At 38.2% G+C, this 25,378-nt stretch overlaps 1 protein-coding gene and 1 long non-coding RNA gene across 2 annotated transcripts in view; one reads left to right on the plus strand and one right to left on the minus strand.

Annotated features, from left to right (window-relative positions):
• The window catches only part of LOC139967639 (uncharacterized), a 50,614-nt gene extending 41,738 nt beyond the window's left edge, over nucleotides 1-8,876 (plus strand). Inside the window, exon 3 of the long non-coding RNA XR_011793060.1 lies at nucleotides 8,525-8,876. This is a non-coding gene — a long non-coding RNA (uncharacterized lncRNA). The remainder of the gene's footprint in view (nucleotides 1-8,524) is intronic.
• Nucleotides 1,578-17,657, minus strand: LOC139967636 (aqualysin-1-like). Its single transcript, XM_071971615.1, has 8 exons — nucleotides 17,475-17,657; nucleotides 16,141-16,284; nucleotides 13,642-13,804; nucleotides 12,844-12,950; nucleotides 11,473-11,617; nucleotides 8,885-9,075; nucleotides 4,579-4,756; nucleotides 1,578-3,163 (listed from the first exon to the last, which is right to left on the minus strand). Exons 1-8 carry the CDS (start codon nucleotides 17,622-17,624, stop codon nucleotides 3,018-3,020), a joined length of 1,224 nt encoding a protein of 407 aa, XP_071827716.1. The 5' UTR covers nucleotides 17,625-17,657; the 3' UTR covers nucleotides 1,578-3,017.
• Nucleotides 17,658-25,378: the final 7,721 nt, after the last annotated feature.

Here is a 25,378-nt window from a genome sequence, read left to right on the forward strand (position 1 = left end):
CGATATAGACGTTTGCTCTTGGCCCAGTTCGAGTGTCCACTAAAGAGAGCTGCCACAATGTTATATTTGGCTTCGTTGGAGCTTTCAAAAACGTGGGTTTTGACATTGGACGTGAGTTTATACCGGTCGTTTGGAAAGTACGGTTTCCCCTCCAGCATTAACCAGCAAGAGATAAACGTTAACATTGATCCGGCCAATACTCCCAAAACGAAAAACAAAACTAGCTTTCTGCCGCTAACAATTATCTTCATTCTCATCATATAATTTGGAGACTTTATCTGTCAACTCGAAAGTTATGTAGCGATAGTTTTAGATCGCTAATGTATATCCTGTTTTGCACTCGTGAAATTCAAGACAAGACAGAATTCAGACAAGACCTGAAGCTTCTATAAATATAACTGTTCGTTTCAAATAGACGAGATGATCTGCAATGGTTGCTTGCTGTACATGACTGCCCAAACTGAATAAACGTACTTCACGCTCATGCGCTTTGCTACGGATGGCAGTGGAATATTTCTAAGGCTCGCGTATGGCATGCCAGTAGTGAAAATATTGAAGTAATTCATATGGGTTAATGTATTATTAGATGCACCTTTACACTACATGACGTAAGTTCTACAGGCAGTGGGATACAGTCCAAAACTGTTGCATTTCGTTGCAACATCAAGGGGAGTCAAAGCTACTATGTTGAAAACATCTAAACAAAAACGATTAACGAACGTTCCCATTTGTCCTAGTTACATCTATTGGCGTTAAAGAATGATAAAGGAATTTATTTGGAAGGCTCATCATTCAATCTGCATACAGTCTATGAAGTCAACTGTGGCCAATCACAATCGAATATTCACGTCCCTCCCCAATATTTCTATCGTCTGGCAATATCAAATCATGGCGCCAACTAGTGGTTGGAAAGTCTCCCGAAAACTTAGGTATTTGATACGTATTATGTATACATCTGGGATATATCGTCTGGGTAATGACATAATTCAACCACACATTCAATGCATGCCACCGATCGTATCTGCGTCGAGGACTATAGGCAAACTATATACGTTAGACGTGGTTGAGTAGCAATGACAATTTTAACTGCGCATGCAGAAAGTGTGCCTCATCTTAACTTCACTATACGTATAGCCGCCTGGCCTAGCCTATGGCTTTCGTCGACATATAACAACATGAATAACGTATTTAAAATCTCAAATATCTGGTGAGTTCAAATTCCGTGCAGGCATGTACCATTGGTTCTAGTACTTTGCATGGGTTGGTTGGTATGTGTGCGTATATACTTTGGTATAGCCCTATATCTTATTTATTATATATTATATATAGCTGCAGCTATACCACGTTTTCTCTTTGCAGTGTCAATTGTTATTGTGTGTGCATGTCTGCTGCCATTGTTATTAAACAAACAAGAAAGTGATACGGCAAAAGAATGCAACTTGATTGGGAAACCCCCAAAAAAGAACGGGAATCCACAAACTGACTTACTGTACTAGCTATGAGTATCGGGTGAACTGTCATGTTAACCACATCCTGTTGTGTTAAACCAAATAAACTCAGTTATTTATCACTGCTGAATTTAAACATAAAATTAGGTTAGTGAAGCAAAGTACATAAGGGGGAATAATTGATCCCGTATTGCATCGCAAAATGTAATGCCAAAAGGTCAAAAGGCTACACAAGTCCAAGGATGCATCACAATTTTTTGTTTGCGCAGGAACCATTGTATTTTAAAAGAGACGAAAACCAGAAACTTGATAACTATACTTCACAAAATTTGAACACCAACATATTTCCTGACATAAATGGTGGAAAGTATTCGGATTATTGTTAACTTGTGTTTGTATTTGCCACTTAAAGTTTCACAAATTTTCAATACTCTTTAGCATCTTGTGACATAATGTTGAACGTGAATTGAAGAGTGCAAGGGATTGGGGGTGGGGGACCGCGTCTGTGACATATACTTGTCCCCGGGGCCAACCCGTTCGGTTAATTCACCCGTTGATTAATATGAGTAAACGTATACATTTCAGAGATGTTACTCGGGGTATTCGAAATAGTTTTATTTTAATTTCCGACGTTGACACATTTTTAAAGAGAAAACGTCTCCCAAAATTAACACACAATGATACTAAATGGCAGTAAAATCAGTGACCTCCAGCCCCCCCCCCCCCCCTAAGACAAAAAAAGTAGATTACTCATATCAACAACTAACGTACATTTCAAACTTCCATTGTATAGTCCTGTTGCGTTCACTAGTTTTGGTCCATCGGCATCGCAACTACAAGTTATGAAGTGCGATCACTGATAACCTGTAAAGGTTCATCGCACTGTAGCCCTGGAGACTGTATAGTTGCACGCAGACATTGTGTGTGCAGTACGGAGATTACGTATGACTCCATTCCGTACACATATAGGTTTGTGTTGTTACACTAAGGTGTACCTTTTTTTTTCAAACTCTCTGCAAAACATTCGCTTACTTTTTTTTTACCGAAATCTGCGTATTTACATATTAATTTAAAATAAATATTTCAAAACAAGCAAGTTGAACGTACCGTGTTTGACCCCTATCTTAGGAAAGAACGAAAACCGTCAATTTTGAGCATTTCGTCAATCTTTGAAAAAAAAACTTGACTGGTTTGCTAATTAACAGCATTTCATGAGATTTGAGTATCTAAGAATAACATAGCCTATAAGTTTTACAAAGTTAATTACTGCAACATGCTGCTTTAATTTAAATGTATATTGAAGGGAAACACAAAGGACACAAGGATAAAGTTTGTGAAATGTTACTTAATCAACATTCTTACGCAAAAATTCACAAAAACATCAATAAATATACAGCGCAAATGAGAACTCTCTATAGGCTGTAATATAGTATGGGCGGAAAGTTTGACTTAGGCTCCCCATACTATATAGAAATTCATTCCAATTGCACGGTAACGGTTGCCAGCGATAATATATAATCCTAGTTTCATCTTACAAATGCATCGAACCAAAGTATCTGCCCAGATGGATTACTTCTTCGATTCCACAAAAAGAATTCTGTTGTGTGAGTTGGCGGGAAGGTTGCCAATATCGACGGTTGTCGTAGAATCCGAAATCAGAACGTTCTTGACATCAAAAGGGGAAAATCCCTCCTCCAAGAGCATCGCAGCTGCTCCTATAGAAACATTAAGCATAATATGTAGAAGTCTTTGAAGACGCGACATGTACGGAAGCCCTGAACGAGACGAACAGCGCTGTATATATGTAGCAACTCAATATATATCGTTTATTCCCATAAAGTCTAAATACATTCACTTAACTTCATACATGTACAAAGAGAACACATCCTCCTCCCTCCCTCCCTTCGACCGACATAACCTCTATAGGCAGGCCTAACGTATAGGGAATAAGGACCGGGGTCAATTTAGGGGCCCTTGGTAATATGGCGGTAGCTTCGGAAAATATGAGAAAATATAAGACAAGGATATTTCATAAGTTTTCTTAAGGATAAATTGAGCGTACCAAAGGTCGTTCCGGAGGCGATTTTTTCCCCCAAACAGGTTTGCAATTTTGTGTAAATAGTCGATTTGAATCTAACGGCTCGCGTAACGTATACACGAACCCAATGGAATATTGCGTATGTATCATAACTAGTGTGTTCCAAGCATTAAAAGTAAAGTTAGGGCGTTTGGAAGGAAACCCAGTAACTATGTGTCACAGGTCAATCAACAACAAATATTAATCTGTTCAGCTTTAGCACCATGCATGTGTCAGGGACGTCAATAAACTCATTAAATTTTTGACATTTTAAGACCCGTGGACCTTATCATTCTTCTGATTCATCTGTCGAAGCTAATTCTGTTTTTAGCTGAACGCGACCGATAGGAGTATACAGTTGCTGCACTGCAGGATGGGTATTAAAGGATTGGTTCAGTTGTCATACATGTTTATGTTATATGAAAGAGGACAATATAAGAAACACAATGGTGAAAAAAAACTGTTCAAATATCTTTTTCGGTTAAAGAGATATTTAAGTGTAAAGTTTTATCAGATTGTGTAGAAACTGCATGCTGAAATCTGACTAGCTGTGATGTCACATCCTCACATTCCTGAAAAGTCTTTGTTTTTTCTCCAAATATTTTGTGAGATTTCATTACTTTCGACCAAAAGATATGTCAGGAGATCTCAAATTTGTCAAAGGAAGTATTTGAGATTAAACATCTGAATAATTTTTGATTATATTATTTTCAAATGTGTTCAAAAATTTAAATAATTTTTAAAGAAATATATTCACAAATGTTAAGGAAGTGAGGATGTGACATCACACCCTCACAGTAAGTCTTTCTACATCAGTCGTTTTCAAAGAAATTTTCAAAGTGTCATATGGCATGCTATTATCATGGTAGATTCTTCACTGTTCTTTTTGTCTTTTTGTGCCCTTTTATACAAAATAGACATGTCAAACACCCTGAACCAATCCTTTAATGTACTGGGGTATGGCTAAGTTTCGTTTTCTTTTCAGGTGGTATTAATGCTGTACCATGTAAAAGGGAATATTGTTAAATATAGGTTGATAATATTTATACTTACCACTGACAAATGGTGTCGAGAATGATGTTCCCGATAGCTTTTTTAATTGATCATCGCCTTCGTTGGTCGCGGTGTATATATTTGCTCCAGGTGCGTAAATGTCCACACAACTGCCATGGTTTGAAAAAGATGCCTTGTTTCCCCTTGCGTTTATTGCCCCTACGCCAATCACGCCATACTAATGATGAATTGGAGGAAAACAGTATTTCATTACTGCAACAACTTGTATCGGTAATATATATTTAAACCTATACATTAAGTCAAATGATTATACAATTTCTTAATTGGATAATCCAGGTGAAAATTATAGGTTTGCTTGAAAGAGGAAGATATTCTAAAGATCTTGAAGATTTTTGTATGCAGTTCGTGTACCTTTTTTTCTCTAGAGATTTTCGAAGTTGATACGTTTTGTGCCCAAAGTGAACTTGCAGAAAATAGGTGTGACGTCATAGAAGAATGGTAATGAAAATATAAACCTGTTTATATTTTGCTTCAAAAAGCAATTTACATTTACATTACTTATGGTAGAAATCTGTTACAACTTGAATCATAATTATTTCGATAACGCTATGAACGAAGTGCTTGCAATTTCACCAGGATGCTTAGAACATTTTTCTTCCTTCATCAGTCAAAGAAAATGACCGTGCTCGAGTTGAGGTTTGTCAATCTATAGCACCCAGTTGGGGCATTTTTTTTCTATACTGGACTGTCATGTCCCGCGTCCCCAGTGTACTCGTACTAGTGTCAGTATCAACAATATGAATATCATGTTTCTATCAGATAAAGGTTACGGACTGTTTGCACTGTCCATACGAGTGCTTTCAAGCATGATATGGGAGGACAGTTTCGAGAGGTATTAGCATGTTAGGAAATTGTCCCAATTGGACTGACCATAGAAGAAATTTAAGTATAGGGAAACCATAAGCCGTGTAAGTGCAGTTCTAGTATACCTACAACTGCTTGAGTCAAATTACACGCGTATCAAACAACAGCGAAAGTTAAAAGGTCACTGCTGACCTTGGGTCAATACCAAGTTGTACGTCTACATAACAAATTTTTACCCGCGGGTCTGATCCGTGTTTACGCCTAAAGTTGGATATCGAGTGCGGGCTTCAACATCGCGCTCGTTCTTCAACGTTAACGGGGCTGACATTTTCGAGGCCCTCGAGTATCCTATCAAAGCTTCGCATTTGCGGTGGTCAAGTGGTATGATGTGATAGTCTATACGCTTACCAGAAAGGTAACCGATCCTGATATTAAAAGGATATTCTGGTGACAGACAATGTGAAACGTCAATTGAAGAGAAAAATATTTCAAACTGCTATAGTTGAAAACCCCATCTCAATATCATGCCCCTAACTTGAGATATGTTTGATTGAATCATGTGACCATTTTTGACTGGCTTGACCTTCAACTACTCCAGGAAGTTGGATCACAGTAGGGGGTCTGTGATGTCATCTGGGCAAATGCTCATTGGAAGCTTTACTAAGGCTATTATAATCTTCTTGTTGATTAGTTCTTGGAAGTCTGATACATTTGGAATGTTTGCATAGCTCTGTAAAAGTTCTCTGTACTTAGAATTTCATCAATATGATTTTTTTTGTAGAAATATTCTTTTTGCTTGTGAATAAATCATTGAGATATTATAAAGAAAAACAAAGACATTTACAGCTGAAGTGGCCTGATGACATCATCCATTCTGCTGTTGCCAGATGTAATTTACAAAATATCACTAAATTTTAAAAATTCATATCTTCACGATACAAAATGCTATGAGGATGTGGTTTTCATAATTCTTCAGCAATCATGAACTTGAGCCACCAGAATATTCCTTTGATATAGTCAACGATAGCAATACAAAGTGATTCTATGCTGACGTCACATGTCATCAGTATTTCCAGTTTCCAGTCAGCGCACAACACAACAGCATTTTGCGTGCGGTCATCATTTTATATCAAACCTACCATATTTGCATTTGTTATTCAAATCCTAGATGAGACTTCTTCCTCGTATGTTTGTTTATCGTTTCAGTAATAAATGATTTAATTACCCCCCCCCCCACCCCCCCCCCCCTCGCCATTTCATTCCTGTCTAAACATCTCTTCGACAGTTCGCATTAAGGGTTATGTATATATAAACGCCAATGAGTTGGACATCTATAGAACAGAGAAGGCAAACAAATCCAGCCTCCACCCGGAAATCCCTTTATTACAATTGTATAAACGAAACTATATACCTATAGCTTTGTGTATCTTAAGTCAAACCTGACAAAATACAGACCACTCTTTGTTCACTTTCGTTTGAAATGTTTTGAAACCTGTTAAGGAGGAAGTTTTCTGAATTACATTAAAGGAGACAAAAAAGCCAACTATCATCTTTAGCTTAGATGACAAAGAGCTTTCTGGTAGACAACTCCCTCAAACAGCTCAGAAAAAAAAATCTTGCTCCGCTTGGGAGATTTCCTTAATGTTAAGTTAAAATCGTGTTGGGGATGGGAGAGGGAGGGAGCTTCCCCTTCAAATCTATGACGTCATAGTGCCGATTGTACTAGTTTCTCTTTGTATTTCAGTTTTGTTTTCACTGTAGAATGTTAACAGTGTTGACTCTGAAACCAACACCATCATTATGGTCGTGTGAGGATCTTCAATATTTTAGATTCAGCATTTACAGAATACATTTGTAATAAATTAAGAAAAATAAATAAAGTTGTCAGGGATTTGCGCGTCCCCCGCACATGCAAATCCCGATGAATGAAAAACAAACTGTACAGACATGAACTTTGGATAGTTCGTGTGATGTCATGCATGACTGATATTATTTAATACATGGATTTTCATGCACCCCCAAGTGTTTACTACTGATCAGAGGTATACAAAAATACAATTTAAAGGCATTGAAGACTCGCCCTAAACCGCGTGCGGCCATCTAAAAAAAGGTTAACTTTCTGTTGCTTGCAAGTAACGTTTTATTAGTGTCGCTACAAAATGCAGACATTAATGAACGTGATACCTTGTTATCTTTAGCTGAACCTGACATGTCCATTGCTGTATCGTTTGTATACTGTGCTGTGGGTATTAACCGCAGCTGTATGAACTGACTGTACACTAGTGTCTTATTACCGACGGTAGCAAGCTATGTGTGTATTTTCTGGGATCGATAGTGGTGCAAGTTAACACCTCTGTTTCACGAGTCTTCACACCCTTTAACAATAAAAGTTGTACATAAAGGGACTTGGATGGTTTTTAAGGTCATGTTTGTTCTACAGTGAACAATATGGTTGAATTTTTGACAGCACGGTCATGCATGATTGACATAATACATGGCTGACTGAATACGCCATAGTGGAAACTATAGCCAATGATATCATTTTCTTTCACATTTCTGAGACTCCCAATTAGAAACCTTACCCAATTAAAAGCCCTTGTAATAAAAACGCCCAAAAAATGACTATTCATAGATCACGCTCTCCTCGCCTTGAATACCGGTGCACAGTTCATGTGCGTTCCGTGTAAGTTGTTGTTGCACGCGTTTGAAATGAATATCACGTACGTACATACATACACACGCAACCGTACAAGCCCCGCCCATTCAACCAATCGGGATAAAGAATTAGGAAATATAGATACATTATTCATTGGGTTGGCTGAACTATTGACAGCCGTGAAATTGACAATGGAAATGTGTCTCTTCCATTGAAACAAATTGATATGCGTCGAAGCACATTTGTCTAGATCAGTGGTTCTCAAAGTTCTTTAGACGACCGCCCCCTTCAACCATCCTGAACTGTCCCAATGCCCCCCTCCCCTCGACCTATCGTTCATAGACGGCCGCTCAAGCGAGCAATCTGACTTTCCAAAGATATGCATACAGGAATTATAAAATAGCCTCCATTCCCTACAAGATGATGAATTTTCTCTCAACAATAGTTATTTTTTGTTTGTTCCAGACCCCCTGGATGCCTTATTGTGCCCTAAATCTCTGCAGTGTTGTGTCGTAATCGTCAGGGACCCCCAAATCAACGCCAACCCCCCGTGTACCATGTAGCGCCCCATGAGACTCCCCAAGGCCCACTGGGGCGGCAGGGACCACTTTGAGAACCACTGGTCTAGATGATGATATAATTAGACTTGTTCAAGTCTTCGTCTCTGCATGAGCCTAAACCTGTGATATGGTGTAAGATTTGTCTGAACCGTTTGGTGGAGCTGTCCATCACAGATATCTCCATAACATACACACCAATGTTTGATATAGAGGTGGGGTTGTGTCACCTTAAAGACCATCAACGAACTTAAAAGTGTGTGCATACCTGACTGTATCCAGCTGGAAAGTAGTAACAACCATCGTCATTGTAATTTCCAGCGGATGCAACAACAACAAAGCTACTGTTAATCAAATCAACAATAGCATCACGGATGTAGCTGTAGTCAACGTCTATGGTCAGTGACATTGAAACAACAGCATTGCCGTACGGTCGGTCATCGAGGATTTTATTAAGAGCTGTGGGGAGCGAGAAAAGTGAGAAGAAATAAAGAACATTATTGCCACGACTACTGTACTATACGACACTCTTCGACCACTATAGTATACGACAAGCCGCATGTGAGAGAAACCTCGCGTAATATATACTCGGATTAAATCGAATATAAACCCGAAAAATAAAAAGAATAAATACGCGTATATATTTATAGGCAATCGCAATGTGCTTTGATATGGTTGTATTAAATCGAATTAATCCGTGTGTAATCTACGATTTAATCCGTGTATATAATTATGCGAGATTTGTCCCACACGGCTTGCCATGTAAGTAGGGAGAATTATTACTCAGATTACCAACTGACAGTGTACGGTAATTCCGTGCCATAGAGAACTTTTGGTGGCGCAATGTTTAAATACATTTTAACAAATGTGGACTGAAAACCCGCTATGAAACTTAATGCAAGGCGAAGATGAACCGTTTCCATCGATAGAATACAATACAGTTTAAATAGATATATACCAGACGTACTCAAAAGCCGGAACGTCTACAAAAAAAAAAAAATTGACCCGCGAACGTTTTCAATCCGACCTCACAATCGGCATGGCAGCCCTTTCAAATGTTTTGGGTTTAATCGGGTCATATCTGCTATTTAGCTTTTTTCTATTTCTTGTCTACAATGAATTGGAATATTGCACTTATTTTGACCTTTCTACTATTTAATCCCTTTTTATAGCCTATCTGTATCTTTAACATTCATTTATTGTTAATTTATTTTCTTGATTTGTATGTTTTATTGTTAAGTGCCTTAGAGCGATTTTTTACTTGGATAAGGCGCTATATAAATTCTGTAAAATAAATAAATAAATATTCCTGCGCATTTCTTTCTTTCTGAACCTAAAAGCAAATTAATGAAGAATCCCTGATGTACCTAGACATTCACGGAGTTTTAACCTGAATGAAAGCCCAGGTCAACAGTCAGTCGATTATTAATAGCGTCGTCTGTTTTGTTATAGCGCCCTCAATAATAAGTTTTGGTGGAAAATTGAAAAATATATATACTAGTGCTACGCGTATTGTTGGGTTTAGGTATAAAAGAGCAAGGGGTAAATAGTCCAGTGTCAGTTAACGCACGTACACGTAAAACGTTATTTTTAATTCTCAAATGATGGTTTTGGACGTATTAACACCAAATCATACCATTGTTCCAAATAGTTCCAAGTCAAGTTAAAAGTAAAACCTTTCAAATCATATTGAATTCACAATGACCGATTTTTTTCAACCGACGCCTTCGAAGCTCAAAAAAATCATCATTAATTCAATGGAATGTTAATAGTGTATTACAACATTCGCAGCTTATTTGGTCGCGCATTGTTCAATATTTTAAGCAAAGCGCGCTTCCTTCGCCAGCGAAGCCAGACTCTGACATGAAAGTCAATGTGATTCACATTAAGTAACGTTTACAAGAATCTTTACACGTATATAACAGCGGGGTGAACTTGAGAGGGAGTGATATAGATCGGCAGATTTTATGAAAGAATTTTAATATAGAGAACAACAAAGAGCAGTTATAAGCAATCCACGGTGTTGCAGATGTCATCCAAAAATGTGGGTACATATTGATGTTATCACTATAAATGACTCACCAATTTTGAATAGATGAACTTTGAATTTGCTGACCTCACGACCTTTGACATGGTATGTAAAAACGCTCTTAACAGTCATTTAAACAATTCATTCAGTCATTATACTTCATTTTGAGCATGGCACTTTCAATAATGTTTGTCGCTTGGTATGTGAATAATAGTTCATAAAAAACACGGTTTATTTTGATTAAATTGAAATTTCCAGCAGTTATGTTAAGCAATCATAGTTAGCCACCGGAATATCCCATTTAAAATTTAACTTGAAAAAAGTTAACCGCAAATGTTTCGGTCATTGTATATAGTACGTTTGGCAAAATTTGACCTTTGACCTTCTATGCCCAAATTGACCTTTGGTGTTCAATATTAATACGCTGTAGACGGGTCAATCTGATATCCTACATGCTTTACATATTTCGGCTATTTTATTATCTGATTATATCGGTGGGTACATAATGACTGAAATTATGTTTTTTTTTTGAAATGTTGTTTTAACCAGTGACCCGTGAACTTATGACGTCATAGGTCACGGAGGCAGTACATTCAATGCCCAATGTTGTATATCCACCAAGTGTAAAGTCCATTAGGAGAAGTTCGTGACAGACTTCGTGTTCGCACACATACCTACACGTACACGCCTGCATACGGAATTTTGCAGTGATTTTGGGGTCAGATTGGAATCTTTCGCGGGCAGGATTTTCAGCCTGAAACCTCTGGCATTGATATTTATGTACAAACCAGGAGGGGGGAGGGGAGGGGGTGCGTTTCCAAGCTTACCTGTTAAGAGGTCATCTGAAGTTCCTTCTCCTTGGCAATCTAAGACCTTCACGCTTGTGACTTTAGCCATAGTGGCAGTACCTCGCCAAGTACCAATTGCTACACCAGATGTTTGGGTTCCATGACCAAAGCAATCGTCAGTTTCCTAAAAAAGACAAGAAAAGCACCCAATCGTTGATATTGGTATAAATGGACATTGAACACGGAAACAAGAAAACACTGTTACAAGAAAACCTTTTCGCAATATCTTTGTCTTAATTCGATGGTAAGCATAAATGGTTCTTTTATGTAAAGGAAAGTTTCGACAAATAATTTTGATTAAAAAAATGAACATTTTGCGGGACATTGTTTCTCTTCTACCCCTCGTGGCATTGAATCCATGTGATAATGGTCTCCCAGGAGCATTTCCAAATCTTATCCTTGGGAACATTTTCCGTAATTTTTCGTAAAATACTCCTATACGTTGATGTCGATTTCCTTAGAAATGGTGATCATGTCACTACGTTCGATGAAGTGTGTATACATTATGGGTGTCGGAGCCCCACACACGCACAAGCACAGTGTTGTAACTTGGTATAGTAGTATACCCGTGTGTACTTTAATTAACATCCGGGTTTTTGTGACTGGCACAAAACTTTTTCGGTGAGTGACAAACAGCGCCGCCGATTTCTTGTAAGCGAACCCGTCTTTAAGCGTCGAATGTAAGTATGCATTGGTTTTCTTTAGTATGTTGTTGTGTTATAAGTGGTGTGTTGTGATGTAGTATGATGAGGTCTGATAAGGTGGGGTTTATATGGTGATGTGAATGAGCGTATAGAACCTGTGAGGTATGATGTGGGGCAGTAGGGTATGGTCGGGGTGCGGTAAATCTTTGAATGGCTTCCAACCTTATTGCGCATTCTACTGCTTTCACAACAGTAATATTCTTTTCTCTATTTTTCACAACAGTAATATTCTTTTCTCTATTTTTCACAACAGTAATATTCTTTTCTCTGTTTTTAATCTCTCTCTGTCCGTTCTTGCATGTGGTGTCTCTGTTTTAGTTTTGGCATTGACATATTCTAATGATGACATCAACCTTTTAAATTAAATATCTTCTTCATACAATGATCAAAAACATAGAGAAAAAATGGGTTAATTATTTTTCTTTCTTTATGCGCATGCCTATAGCGTGCTCGGCATATATATACTTAAGTTGGAACCACGACAACCCGACAATTTGGTTTGCTCATTACCGAAAAAAAAATACAAATAATCTTTTTTAATAAATGGGAGATTGAATTTGCGGAATCCTCTTCCACGTATGATTTAGTTGAAATCACCCCCCCCCCCCCCAAGAAAAAAAAGCATCACATGTTTCTTTAATATTACCAAGGGATCGTTGAAAGTGTTCAAATAGTAAGCCCTTCCTCCAAATTCGAGATGCGTGCGCCTTACACCTGAATCAACAATATAAATTTCGGTTTCATTTCCAGTTCCTGAAAAAAAAAGAGATAAATTACTTGCATATGATAGTATCATTTATTGGAAACGATTATGATAATATTCTGAGAAAGGAGAGAGAGATAGTTAATTAATGATATTTGAAGAGGGCTTATCTTTATGTATAAAATTCAACCAATTAATTCTGGCAAATTTGTATTTGCGATGTTAAAACAATAAATTACGTTCGGTTTCCGTGCAGCTTCGTGATTTTTTTTTATCAAGCTTACATATGCATCAGTACCACTGGGTTTGTCTCCTGTTACATATATTTCACCAAACTAAATTTAACTAGCCATATAAATTAACCTTTGTTTGTGTGAGTGCAAATTTAGACATTTCATCACCAGATATGTTTTTTTTTTTTTTGCATTTTATGCTAATTACATGCAAAATGCAAAGTGGGAAATGTTACGGTACCTGTTAAAATTGTGATGCTTTCTTCCACCACCATTTGACATAAAACTTAAACTATAGCCATAAAAATGAGGTACAATTGTCCTTGGAGTTTAATATCAAGTTACATAGAAAAAAAGTATTAGAACGAACCAAAAAAAAAATTAATTTAATTCAAGACGGCTCATGTTATACCGTGTATACTTGCTTTTTGTGTTCACACTAAAGGAGAAGGTTTTTTTTTTTTTGAAGGTGCAGGGTGAAATAACTATAAGAAAGAATGTTGCTTACGTGCTGGATTATAGTTGTAGTCAGAATCGTAAACTTTGTCAGTAATTCGATCTAGGCCCCAGTTGAGGTAATTTCCGTCCTTCATGGTGATCGGTTCAGGATCCAGGGTAGCCTTAACCATGCCCACTTCTTCCATATACTCAATGCACCCCTGCTTCATCATCTGTAACAGAAGAAGCCAAAACCATGAGCAGTTGTTGATAAGATGTAACTTTACGTCACAAACCGTTGGCTTAAAGGCATTGAAGACTCGCCCAAACCGCGCGCCGTTGACTGCAAGTGAAGTTTTTTTCTTGTCGCTACAAAATGTAGACAGTAATGAAACGTGATACCTTGTTATCTTTAGCTGGACCTGCGCTGTCCATCGCTGCTATGTACACTGTGTTGTGGGTATTGACCGTAGCTGCATGTATTGGCTGTACACTAGTGTCTAATTACCGACGGTAGCAAGTTGTGTGTGTATTTTCTGGGATCGATGGTGGTGTCTAACACTTCTGTTACACCTCATTCGAAACTAGGTCAGATTACCGGCATCAGACTTTACTTTGCGCGCGAGTCTTCACTCCCTTTAATCTCTTCGTCGTGCATATAATTGATATATTGTCCGTTAAAGGGACTAAAGTGAAACGAAGCGAAACATCACTTGAAGACATTCTTAGTGAAGACTTACATGTCGCCATGGCAACTTATGAATACAAAAGTTGCAGCAAAATTTTGAATAAGCGTAAACCATGCAAATAGATGTTTCATAACATTAAAAGACATGCTTAAAACTGTGTTGTAATTCTATTGTAATTGTGTAGCCGAACAACGTATTAAAAAACCTTATTGTGCGATTGTATGTAAGCCCATAAGAAACGTAATGTTTTCTGTAAACGATCGTGACATCATTGCGAGTTATGTGGAATATTTTGTTTTGTTTCACATTCATTCCACATTTTCAACTTATAATTTTATCACATATGTGACTTCGATAGATAACTTATTGTACTGCGTGTTGCAATCAATATATATCCTACATAAGCATACATATATTAACATGACATTAGTAAACGTACAGTCAACGTCAACGTATATATACATAATATATACATATATATATATATATATATATATATATATAGTCTGTTCAAAGTATCTCTTTCGAGATCCGGCTTTAGGAATCACAAATGATTTTCGAGTTGGTTAGCATCATGAATTTGATCTCTAGAGTAAGGCAAAATATGTCACCAAAAACAGAACTAGCATTGTTCGATACAGGTGACAAACGCCTACAGTGGAATTACGACCTTCCTTACCGGTTTCGAACCTCTGGACATACAATCAGCGTCCATAGCCTAGTGGTTAGGGTGTCCGCGTACAGAGCGGAAGGCCCGTGGTTCGAATCCCGGTGGAGGCTGAAAGTTTTTTCACTGTTCTTGATTTTCCAACTCATTACGATTTTCATATATATATATATATATATATATATATATATATATATATATATATATATATATATATATATATATATATATATATATATATATATATACAGGGTTATAGCCACGCCGGCCGGCGGCGGCCGATGGTAACCGCCACTCACGCCTGCCGGCCGGCATTGGAAGTGAATAAACAGTTCACTGGCCGGCACAAAAAAATAGTAAAATGCTTGTGAAATACAACAAAAGTAACAAATTTATCTTTCCCTTGCCGTAAACATGATAATAACGTCACCTTTTCCCCTGGACCCCACCAGGGGCCCTTAAGCGGGCCCCTAGACCCCCGGCCGTGAGATGCGAGAGCTTCGCTCGCTACGCTCGCTACGCTTCGCAAATTTATTTAACCAGCACTCACAATCTCCTAGCTATAACCCTGTATATATATATATATATATATATATATATATATATATAAATATATATATATATATATAAATATATATATATATATATATATATATATATATATATATAGTTACATTGTATCTAACATGAGCAAAACATAAGAGTTGAATCTATACATAATATGACAATGGGGAATTTCCAGACAAGTCCGCTAGGAACATGGAAAAGGTGAAGAAGGATGTGGGGAGGGGGGGGGGGAGGGAGGTGAGAGAAGGGGTGGAGGGTTAGTAGAAGGAAACTTATTTCCTATGTTAATGTTTTCAGGTGATCTTTACCACCCCTCCTTTTGTTGGAAATTTCATCTAAACAAAACGCAACATGGTAACTTACTTGTATTTTTAGTTTGTTTTAATTTCAAATTACTTATATAGTACCGGTATCTGGTAAATGTAAGCTTGTCCAGCACCTTTGGATGAAGTTTTTTGATTCACTAAGGCGGTAGGGCTCGACCTATTTTGGGTCCGTTCAGTAGATGTTTAGTATGGTATGATGTTGGTACATAATATGATATAGTATATGTTGTCTGGTTTGATACGATGAGGCACACGATTTGTGTTGTAATGCGATCAGTTGCGCTGCGTTCAAATACAATGTAATATAGGTATATGCTTACCCATCGAAGTGCTCCTAAGGACATATCTTCGACACAGACCCCGTGGAATGACCTCTTGTACTGGTGTCGTACCTTGGTATTCATGTTATAGTCACTGAAGTGCTTGTTCATATTCCTAGCTGTATCGGCAACGTCACATCCATCCTGTGTATATATGTAAACAAAATAATATGCAAACACTTACAAGATAGACATCAGGAGAACAGTGAAGGATCTAGGATTTCTCAGAAGAGTTGGTAACACAATGAATCCGTTGCAATCGACTCCCAAAAAACATGTGGGTTCTGTGGGTGCCCCCCTCCCGCCCCCCCCCCCCCGGACAAAAAGGGAAAGGACTGACGACAAATGCATTCCAGAAGACAATAAATAAGGTATATAATTAGGTGTAAACACAAGGTTGTGGAAATACATACTATTACATTTTGCAAGGGGACTGAAAAGGAGGGGTTGTACAGATCCTACGCCCCCTGGATCCGACAGGGTCCTGATGTCGCCCTGGTCCAGGAAGAGGGTTCTTATTATTTTTTTTAAATGGCGTTCTGTGCCTCCGCGGGCCTAAATGCGCACATGGTCGGAGCATGTAAGTCATTAGGCTAATCTACCCTGGTGCTTTGAGTATTAAAAGAATGTGACGATATCAACACATGTGAGATTTGGCTTAACAAACTATTATGGAACACATTCTCCCGTGAATATAGTTTAACGGTAACGTTGGCATACATATTAGTTAATATCTTATTGTCAGGTTATTGAGTGCCATGATATCACTGTGAAACATTAATTCTATTGCATGATATCACTGTGAACATTAATTCTATTGTCACGCCAATAAATTCACACGTGACATAGTAGTTCTTCAATGTTACCTACATATCAAGAAACTTAAACAAACGATTATAAATTTACTTCGAACGAACTGATTCCTTAAAGAGGTCATTTTGTACTTTCGGTTAGAGTGATCTGAACTGAAGCGTTGTTCCACAAAGATTATTGAATTTGAAATATTTTCGGAGCACTCCTTTTAGAAAGTCTGATACCCAAAAATATATAGGATATAACTACGGTTCATCATATATAAATGTGTCGTAAAGGCCTATAGTACCGCAAAGGGTTAGTATTTAAGTTTTAATAGTAACGGACCTTCTCAATCGTGAGTTTCAAACATTTCTTTTAAAATTGAAGCTTACATGTTATATTCAAGTGTATATATTTGCACAGCGGTATAGGCTAGACGTTACATCGTAGAATTGTACACATGTAGTATATGCTTCCCTATAGACTAATTATGTAACATTAAAGAAGAAGAATAAACCAAGGAGATAGATATAATTTACCATGAATTTAATCATATAACGGCCATATCGGTTGTGTCCTCTGCTGGGCCTAAGTATAGGTTTACCAAGCACCGAATCAGCGACGAGGATGCATAGTAGTAACAAATACACTACATACATGTTTAACCGCAGTATTGATGATCCTGACATCGGTGTAGATACTAACAAACTCAAAATGATCTCGCTTCTATTTAAACTATATACCATATCTGCCACTTAGCAAACCTACTAAGCAAATATTTAGATGGTAAAGTCCACAGATATGACACTTAACAAGGTTTACTTTCTCGAATATGCTCTCAACAATTAACTTGCATCGCGAATGAGTTTGTATTATTAATATTATTATTATTACGGTTATGATTTGTCCTTATATCTTTATTATGCAAAGCCAACATATATATAATAACCCTTATAAACTTTATGACATAGCACCTAGAAAGAACTGTGACGTCGTAACAGTGTTTTGTATGTATTGAATTCCTTGTATACAGGATCATAAATACTTGTAGCTAACAGGATTCAGTGACGTCAAAGAGGTTGCCAAAGGTAACACTCTCATGTGCAATTCATCACAAAAACTTGTACAATATATCGGGGTTCTAGTTCCATCCCTCAACGATCTCACATCAGGACATTCGGGGGGGGGGGGGAGGGGGGTTAGTAGAGGCGAAGTTAACAACTCTTGTCTCCCTAAAGTACAATCCGGTGAGAATCGTTATATTATCCTGCTCTCGTTGCTTCCTGAAGCTAAAATCACAAGTCATTGCTCTTCAGGTTGCAAGCTCATACCATAACACAACTTTGATATATTGAAACTGACACACTCATGGATTCGTGAATTCATGGAAATTGTGTATGCCGCCCTCTATTTTGTTACTACTGGTCCAGTGCCGTAAATATTGCAGTCAAGCCGTCGCTCCATCTCGAATTATGGAGTCACATGATTTTTTTCATCTTTGACCCAGTATATCACGTGACATAGATTATATTAGCTCATGATATGAATATTCTTTTTTTATTTTTATTATTATCATTCCAACAAGAGTCCAAACAATGTACAATTCATAATAACATATACTTTATGACCAATAGTCAATATTATCGACAACAACAAATAAATCATTAAACTTCAAATAAAGATTTCCACTTATGCCATCTGATATCAAAAGCATTTTGCTTACAATTAGTTTGATACATAAACTTTTCTTTTAAATAAAAATTCTTTAAATCAATTTTACCATAATTAAAGGAAGGTTTCTCATTTTTAACCTTACTTTTGTTTGTGAACACAAAATGATATGAATATTCTTGTTCCACACTCTCAGTCCGTTTATGTGATTTACATGATCGGGGTTTTCAATACTGGTTTGGGGCGACAGTGAGGTTGTCAGCATGTCATGAAGATAAGTATCATATTGTTTATATGTAGACTGGTAGGCTAAACGAATTGGGACACCGGTATAACTTTCAATAAATAAGCCAAATTAAATCTCCTTAAATCGATCCCAGGCTGTAACCGTATAATCAAGACGGTTCAGTTCGCTAAGTGATGTATCACGAGTCCCATCGAAAGGGAATACCTTGGTACTACACAAACCATTTCGTTGTCAGTTTGTAACTATGTATGACATGACATTTGTTTTGCTACAAATTTTCCCTTTTGTACAAAAACAGCACAAGAGCGGAAAGGAGCAGTACGGGAGGGGCGATACTGCCCCTTCCATGGAGGAAAATGTGATAACAAGTATGTTTCTGCCCCTCACCTTTTCCACAAGGAAGTTACTCCTCGGCCGTGCTATGTTAGCTAGTTGGATCCTTGCCAATTGGTCATGGATGGGGTAAGCAGGCAATCACAAATAAACGATAAATTTGTTTCAAATACACAAGCGCTCTTTTCTTTCAGTTTAGTAAAGAAGTTGAAATGTGGTGACATGAAAAGGTCGACATTTTCCATGCCCTATCTGGGGCTATCGTAGCAACTACAACAGTTAAATTCATTTTGTGAAGACCTCAGACCATACTGGTTTTCTACCAGTCACATTTTGATGGCGTCCTACCCCATCACTGTCTTAGCAGGTCTAGTCACATTAAAAATAATAATTTATAACAAATAAATAAAAAAAACACACGTACATACACGCAACTAACAAAGGCAGTTGTGGACCTAATTCATAAAAGGAAACAGAATAATTATAATAATGATGATGATGATGATGATGATGATGATGATGATGATGATGATGATGATGATGATGATGATGATGATGATGATGATGATGATGATGATGATGATGGTGATGGTGATGGTGATGGTGATGGTGATGGTGATGGTGATGGTGATGGTGATGGTGATGGTGATGGTGATGGTGATGGTGATGGTGATGGTGATGGTGATGGTGATGGTGATGGTGATGGTGATGGTGATGGTGGTGGTGATGGTGGTGGTGATGGTGGTGGTGATGGTGGTGATGATGGTGGTGGTGATGGTGGTGGTGATGGTGGTGGTGATGATGGTGGTGATGATGGTGATGGTGATGGTGATGGTGATGGTGATGGTGATGATGATGATGATGATGATGATGATGATGATGATGATGATGATGATGATGATGATGATGATGATGATGATGATGATGATGATGATGATGATGATGATGATGATGATGATGATGATGATGATGATGATGATGATGATGATGATGATGATGATGATGATGATGATGATGATGATGATGATGATGATGATGATGATGATGATGATGATGATGAGATTGAGATGGAGATGCTTTGACTATTTCATCACAGCATATTCTTCTATATTTATAGTGTGGAAACACATTTTTAAATGTGCTGGGAGATCGTCTATAGTAGGTCTTGTAGCGGATGTATGCTCTGTATTATTTTCTCTTTGTGAAAACGCAGAACACTACAAATATAATACTTAAATTAATCATTGAATTTTATAACTTTGGCATACATGGAAATCAATTATGAAACTTTGTTCGAGATATTAAACATTATGTTATTAAACTTTAAAGTTTGATTGAGAGACTTAGATATGAATATAGGTACGGGGTTGGTGGGAAGGGGGATCCTTTCTTATCCCATAGTAAACATAATTATGAAATTAAATTTATGAAAGTTACCGCTGCGTAGTTTGTAACAATGGATCTTACCAATAATGAAGAAAAACTGTTATTCAAAATAGGGGATTATGAACTTGCTTTATGTTTGGACTAGAAACTATTGCTGAAATTTGACCACTGAACCTTTTCTTTGTATTGTTAACCGGGTTTTACCAGTTTAATCCAGCTGAAAAGCATCGTAGAAAGAAAATAAACATAACAAAAGGAACAAATAGACATTAATTCAAACAGCTTCTTCAAAGAACTTTATCTAGTCTGTCCTCCGACTATTGATGAGTAACAGATTAAACTAACGGTTTACGTGCAATGTGTTTAAAACGTCGACTGTTCGAGCTGTTTCTATGGTAACGTTTCCTGCCAAACAAACACAATTTTATGGACACAATAAATTGCTATGTCATTGTATTACTGTCAAGATAACTTCTATATGAGCCCAAAAAATGTGTTGCTATTCATAGCCACTAAACAAGCTTGTATAGTGAGGACGTATACTTGCATTCTTACCTCTTACTCGTACCCCCCTCCCTTCCTCCCCTTCCTCCCCTTCCTCCCCTTCCTCCCCTTCCTCCTCTTCCTCCCCTTCCCCTTCCTCCCCTTCCCCCTTCCTCCTCTTCCTCCCCTTCCTCCCCTTCATCCCCTTCCTCCCCTTCCTCCCCTTCCCCCCTTCCTCCCCTTCCTCCCCCTTCCTCCCCTTCCTCCCCTTCCCCCTTTCCTCCCCTTCCTCCCCTTCCTCCCCCTTCCTCCCCTTCCTCCCCTTCCTCCCCCTTCCTCCCCTCCCACTTCCTCCCCTCCCTTCCCTTGTGGAATTGTAGTTGTACTCGTGGAATTATCAATGGTAGTATAGGAAGTTGGAAGCAAATTCACAATTGTGTTCTCACAGTGGTACTCATACCAAGAGAGATTCTACTTGTTTACGCATATATTCATGCTAATGTACTCGCAAATAGCCTATGAGGCTGTCACACGTATAGTTTAGGACTATTCATATTATAACAACAGCTTCATAGCCTACGATACGATATAACGGGGTGACACTGCTCTATCTCGAACATAGGAGGGATTCCTTCATGGAGAAGTCAGCTGTATTGAGATGTTTTTCAACATTTAAAAAGAGGCAGAGTAGAACTGTTGTTGTAACAGTTGCCCGGGGGACTTCTGCTGGGCGGACTGATATTTACTGAGATATGTCATACTAACTATAGGATGGAGAGACAACAAAGAGAGAGGGGGTGGGGGTGGAGTGGCGTTTGAAGAAAAGGAGAACTAGAAGGCGTTTTGTTCGGGTGGGGTAGTGTAACGGCAATAGTCCATAGAACCCTATACCTTTATAAGGAATCAGAGCATACGTTCTTTCTGCCAGTAATTTATAAGGCCAATGGTCATGCGTTTATGTAAAATCTACTTTTCTGATTGAGTTGAAATATGTCATCATGTTGGACTCCAACCACTTCCATCGGTAATTGAATTTAGGCTATTGTATTTAGGCAGGCAAGATTAGGTACAATGGAAAGACTATACCCACACGATTTAAAGCTTTCTCGCAGTACGCATCACATAATGTCGACTGACGATCAATGTGTGACAGATTCGATCACCATTGCCGGATGAATCTATAGGTAGGCAGCAGTTACCTGGATGTGACAGATTTGATCACCATTGCTGGATGAATCTATAGGTAGGCAGCAGTTACCTGGATGTGACAGATTTGATCACCATTGCCGGATGAATCTATAGGTAGGCAGCAGTTACCTGGATGTGACAGATTTGATCACCATTGCCGGATGAATCTATAGGTAGGCAGCAGTTACCTGGATGTGACAGATTTGATCACCATTGCCGGATGAATCTATAGGTAGGCAGCAGTTACCTGGATGTGACAGATTTGATCACCATTGCCGGATGAATCTATAGGTAGGCAGCAGTTACCTGGATGTGACAGATTTGATCACCATTGCTGGATGAATCTATCGGTAGGCAGCAGTTACCTGGATGTGACAGATTCGATCACCATTGCCGGATGAATCTATAGGTAGGCATCAGTTACCTGGATGTGACCGATTCGATCACCATTGCCGGATGAATCTATAGGTAGGCAGCAGTTACCTGGATGTGACAGATTTGATCACCATTGCCGGATGAATCTATAGGTAGGCAGCAGTTACCTGGATGTGACAGATTTGATCACCATTGCCGGATGAATCTATAGGTAGGCAGCAGTTACCTGGATGTGACAGATTTGATCACCATTGCCGGATGAATCTATAGGTAGGCAGCAGTTACCTGGATGTGACAGATTTGATCACCATTGCCGGATGAATCTATAGGTAGGCAGCAGTTACCTGGATGTGACAGATTTGATCACCATTGCTGGATGAATCTATAGGTAGGCAGCAGTTTCCTGTCAAGAAAGAAAAGAAGAAGACAAAAAAAAAACTTTCGAACATTTAGATCATCCATGTTTTACTATTTAGGGAATATTCAGTTGGCAAACGATGTAACACATATATTTCGGAGACAATATTCCTCACTGTTAATTGAAAGAACCATCTCAATATCTTGTCTCTAACATGAGATAACTGTCACTGAAGCAATGTCACCTATTTAACTGACAGGGTAAACCTTCGCTTTGGTCTTGTATGGCCTGCGATATCTCTTGTCCTAGTATAATTATCGATCTTTCCACCATGTTTATTATAATGAGCGACTGCAATTTTTATAACCATTCTCAGATGATTAAGATCCTTTACATGTAACCTGTATTAGCCTAAGCACCGGTTAAAAGGTTAAGAGGGGGAGGTGAGGAGGGGGGGGGGGGATATTCCGGAACATAGCATATCCCCAAACCCGGTGAACTCTGTCTCACTGCCCAGTCTTGAGGTTTAACAAATTCCTGATTTGGTTTAAGGTCCTTGGACATGCACATCAAAGATACAACAGTCACGTAGATAGGAAAAGAGCATATTTGAGGTCTCAAATAACTCTTTATGCCTTTACAATGCATAGTCAAACTTTCACAGAATAATGATGACGTTGTTATTTATGATGTGGGTGCAATGAGGCCATTTTCTTAGAGTCAACATAATAACTGACTTGATTTCAACAGGGTTCATTGCCTTAGCTAACAGGTTCATGTGTATTTTAAATTTAGAAGGAAAACTTTGTGTACAAAAAACACTGATTTTCTTCACGGGTTTATTACTGATGGGGAAAAGTGTCTGGGCAACAAGTTGCTTCAACTCGAATGGGTGGTGATTATTACGAGTAATGTATAGATAAATGATAGATATATATATATATATATATATATGGAACCTTATTTGTGATTGATGGAAGATAGGACATATATACTCTACGCGACGTGCTGGTGAAATATCATACAATTCTGAGATGTCGTTTTCATGATAACAGCAGTTCTTTTTACCTATTCAGATAGTAATACATTTTCACACATTCATGGACTTATCCATTTTAAGTATATATTTGGAGCAAAACCAATGTTGCAACGTGTGGCTTAGATGTGATATCGTCCAGGAGGTGCGTCTAAGGGGAAGGGTGGACCCCCCCCCCCTTTTCGAGAACTTTAGAAGTTTAAACACTGTGTTAGAGAATTGCCGACTGCAAGTGTTTAAGTTTTACCATCCTTTACATTTCAGGACACTAGGAATTTTTGTAATATTGTCTATCACATCATCGCAAAACATGTGTTTAAGGTTGATTTAAATTTATTTATTTATTACAAATCACACATTGACTAAATGAAAGGCCAATTCCCTAAACTATGTAGTATATTTGATTTTTGTTTTGTTTTTAACAAAGGGGCACTTTAAAAATGTCTCAACTATTTAACGACAGGGCACTTCTTAATTACAAGTATTTTGTTGTCATAGAAACATAGAGGAAATTGAATATAGGGGACATTCGCAATTTATATGTAAAGGGGCGTTTTTGAATTGTTTTCATAATATAGTGGGTCCGTGCCTAAGGATTCGCTGCCCCCTGAAATACCTTCGCGGTGAAAGTAGGAATCAGGATTTATGTCACTCTGGTGATGTCAGTTTTATACGCCACTCTCCCCCCCCCCCCAAAAAAAAACATACTCCATACTGATTGTAAAATTGTTGGGGTAGGGGGGAACTTCTAGGAGCGATGGGACGTGTGATATTGTTTTGATTTGAGGGGACAGACCACACGCTTAATTATAAATTTTCGGGGAAAAGAGAAAAACCCTTGTGCAATTCGCAACCTAACTTCCTTTTGTGATTACTTAAATTGGGCACCTGTAAAGTTTACCCCCAAACGAGTCAAAATTGTCATCATCATTAATGTCTTCCTTCCTCTTATCATAAAAATGAAAAGAGGTCCCTTCAAGCTTCTTCTTTGTTCTCTCGAAAATGAGAGGGGCGCGCATACCCACAGTCACTGTAACCCCACCCCCTCCCCCCACCCACCCACGGCCTGTCAATTCTGTCGGAAATTGCAGGCCGGACGCTGCAGAAGGTGTTACTAAAACGTCACAGGCTTATTATATTTGACAAATACTGCCCTTCCCCCGCGTTTCCCAGAAATGAAATGAAATGAAATAAATATCAAGAAAGCATAATTAAACAATTAAGAAGAGGTGATTGAAGGTATCTGTGTACTATTTGCTGTCAAGTTGTAAATTCCCTGAATTATATTCGTCACTTGACATTGTACTTTTTAAAAGACGGTTAACCGCTGACGGTATACACGTATTTTAAAGTCCTGATGGGGGTA

The sequence above is a fragment of the Apostichopus japonicus genome, chromosome 5 (assembly GCF_037975245.1).
Source record: "Apostichopus japonicus isolate 1M-3 chromosome 5, ASM3797524v1, whole genome shotgun sequence".
Lineage (NCBI taxonomy): Eukaryota > Metazoa > Echinodermata > Holothuroidea > Aspidochirotida > Stichopodidae > Apostichopus > Apostichopus japonicus.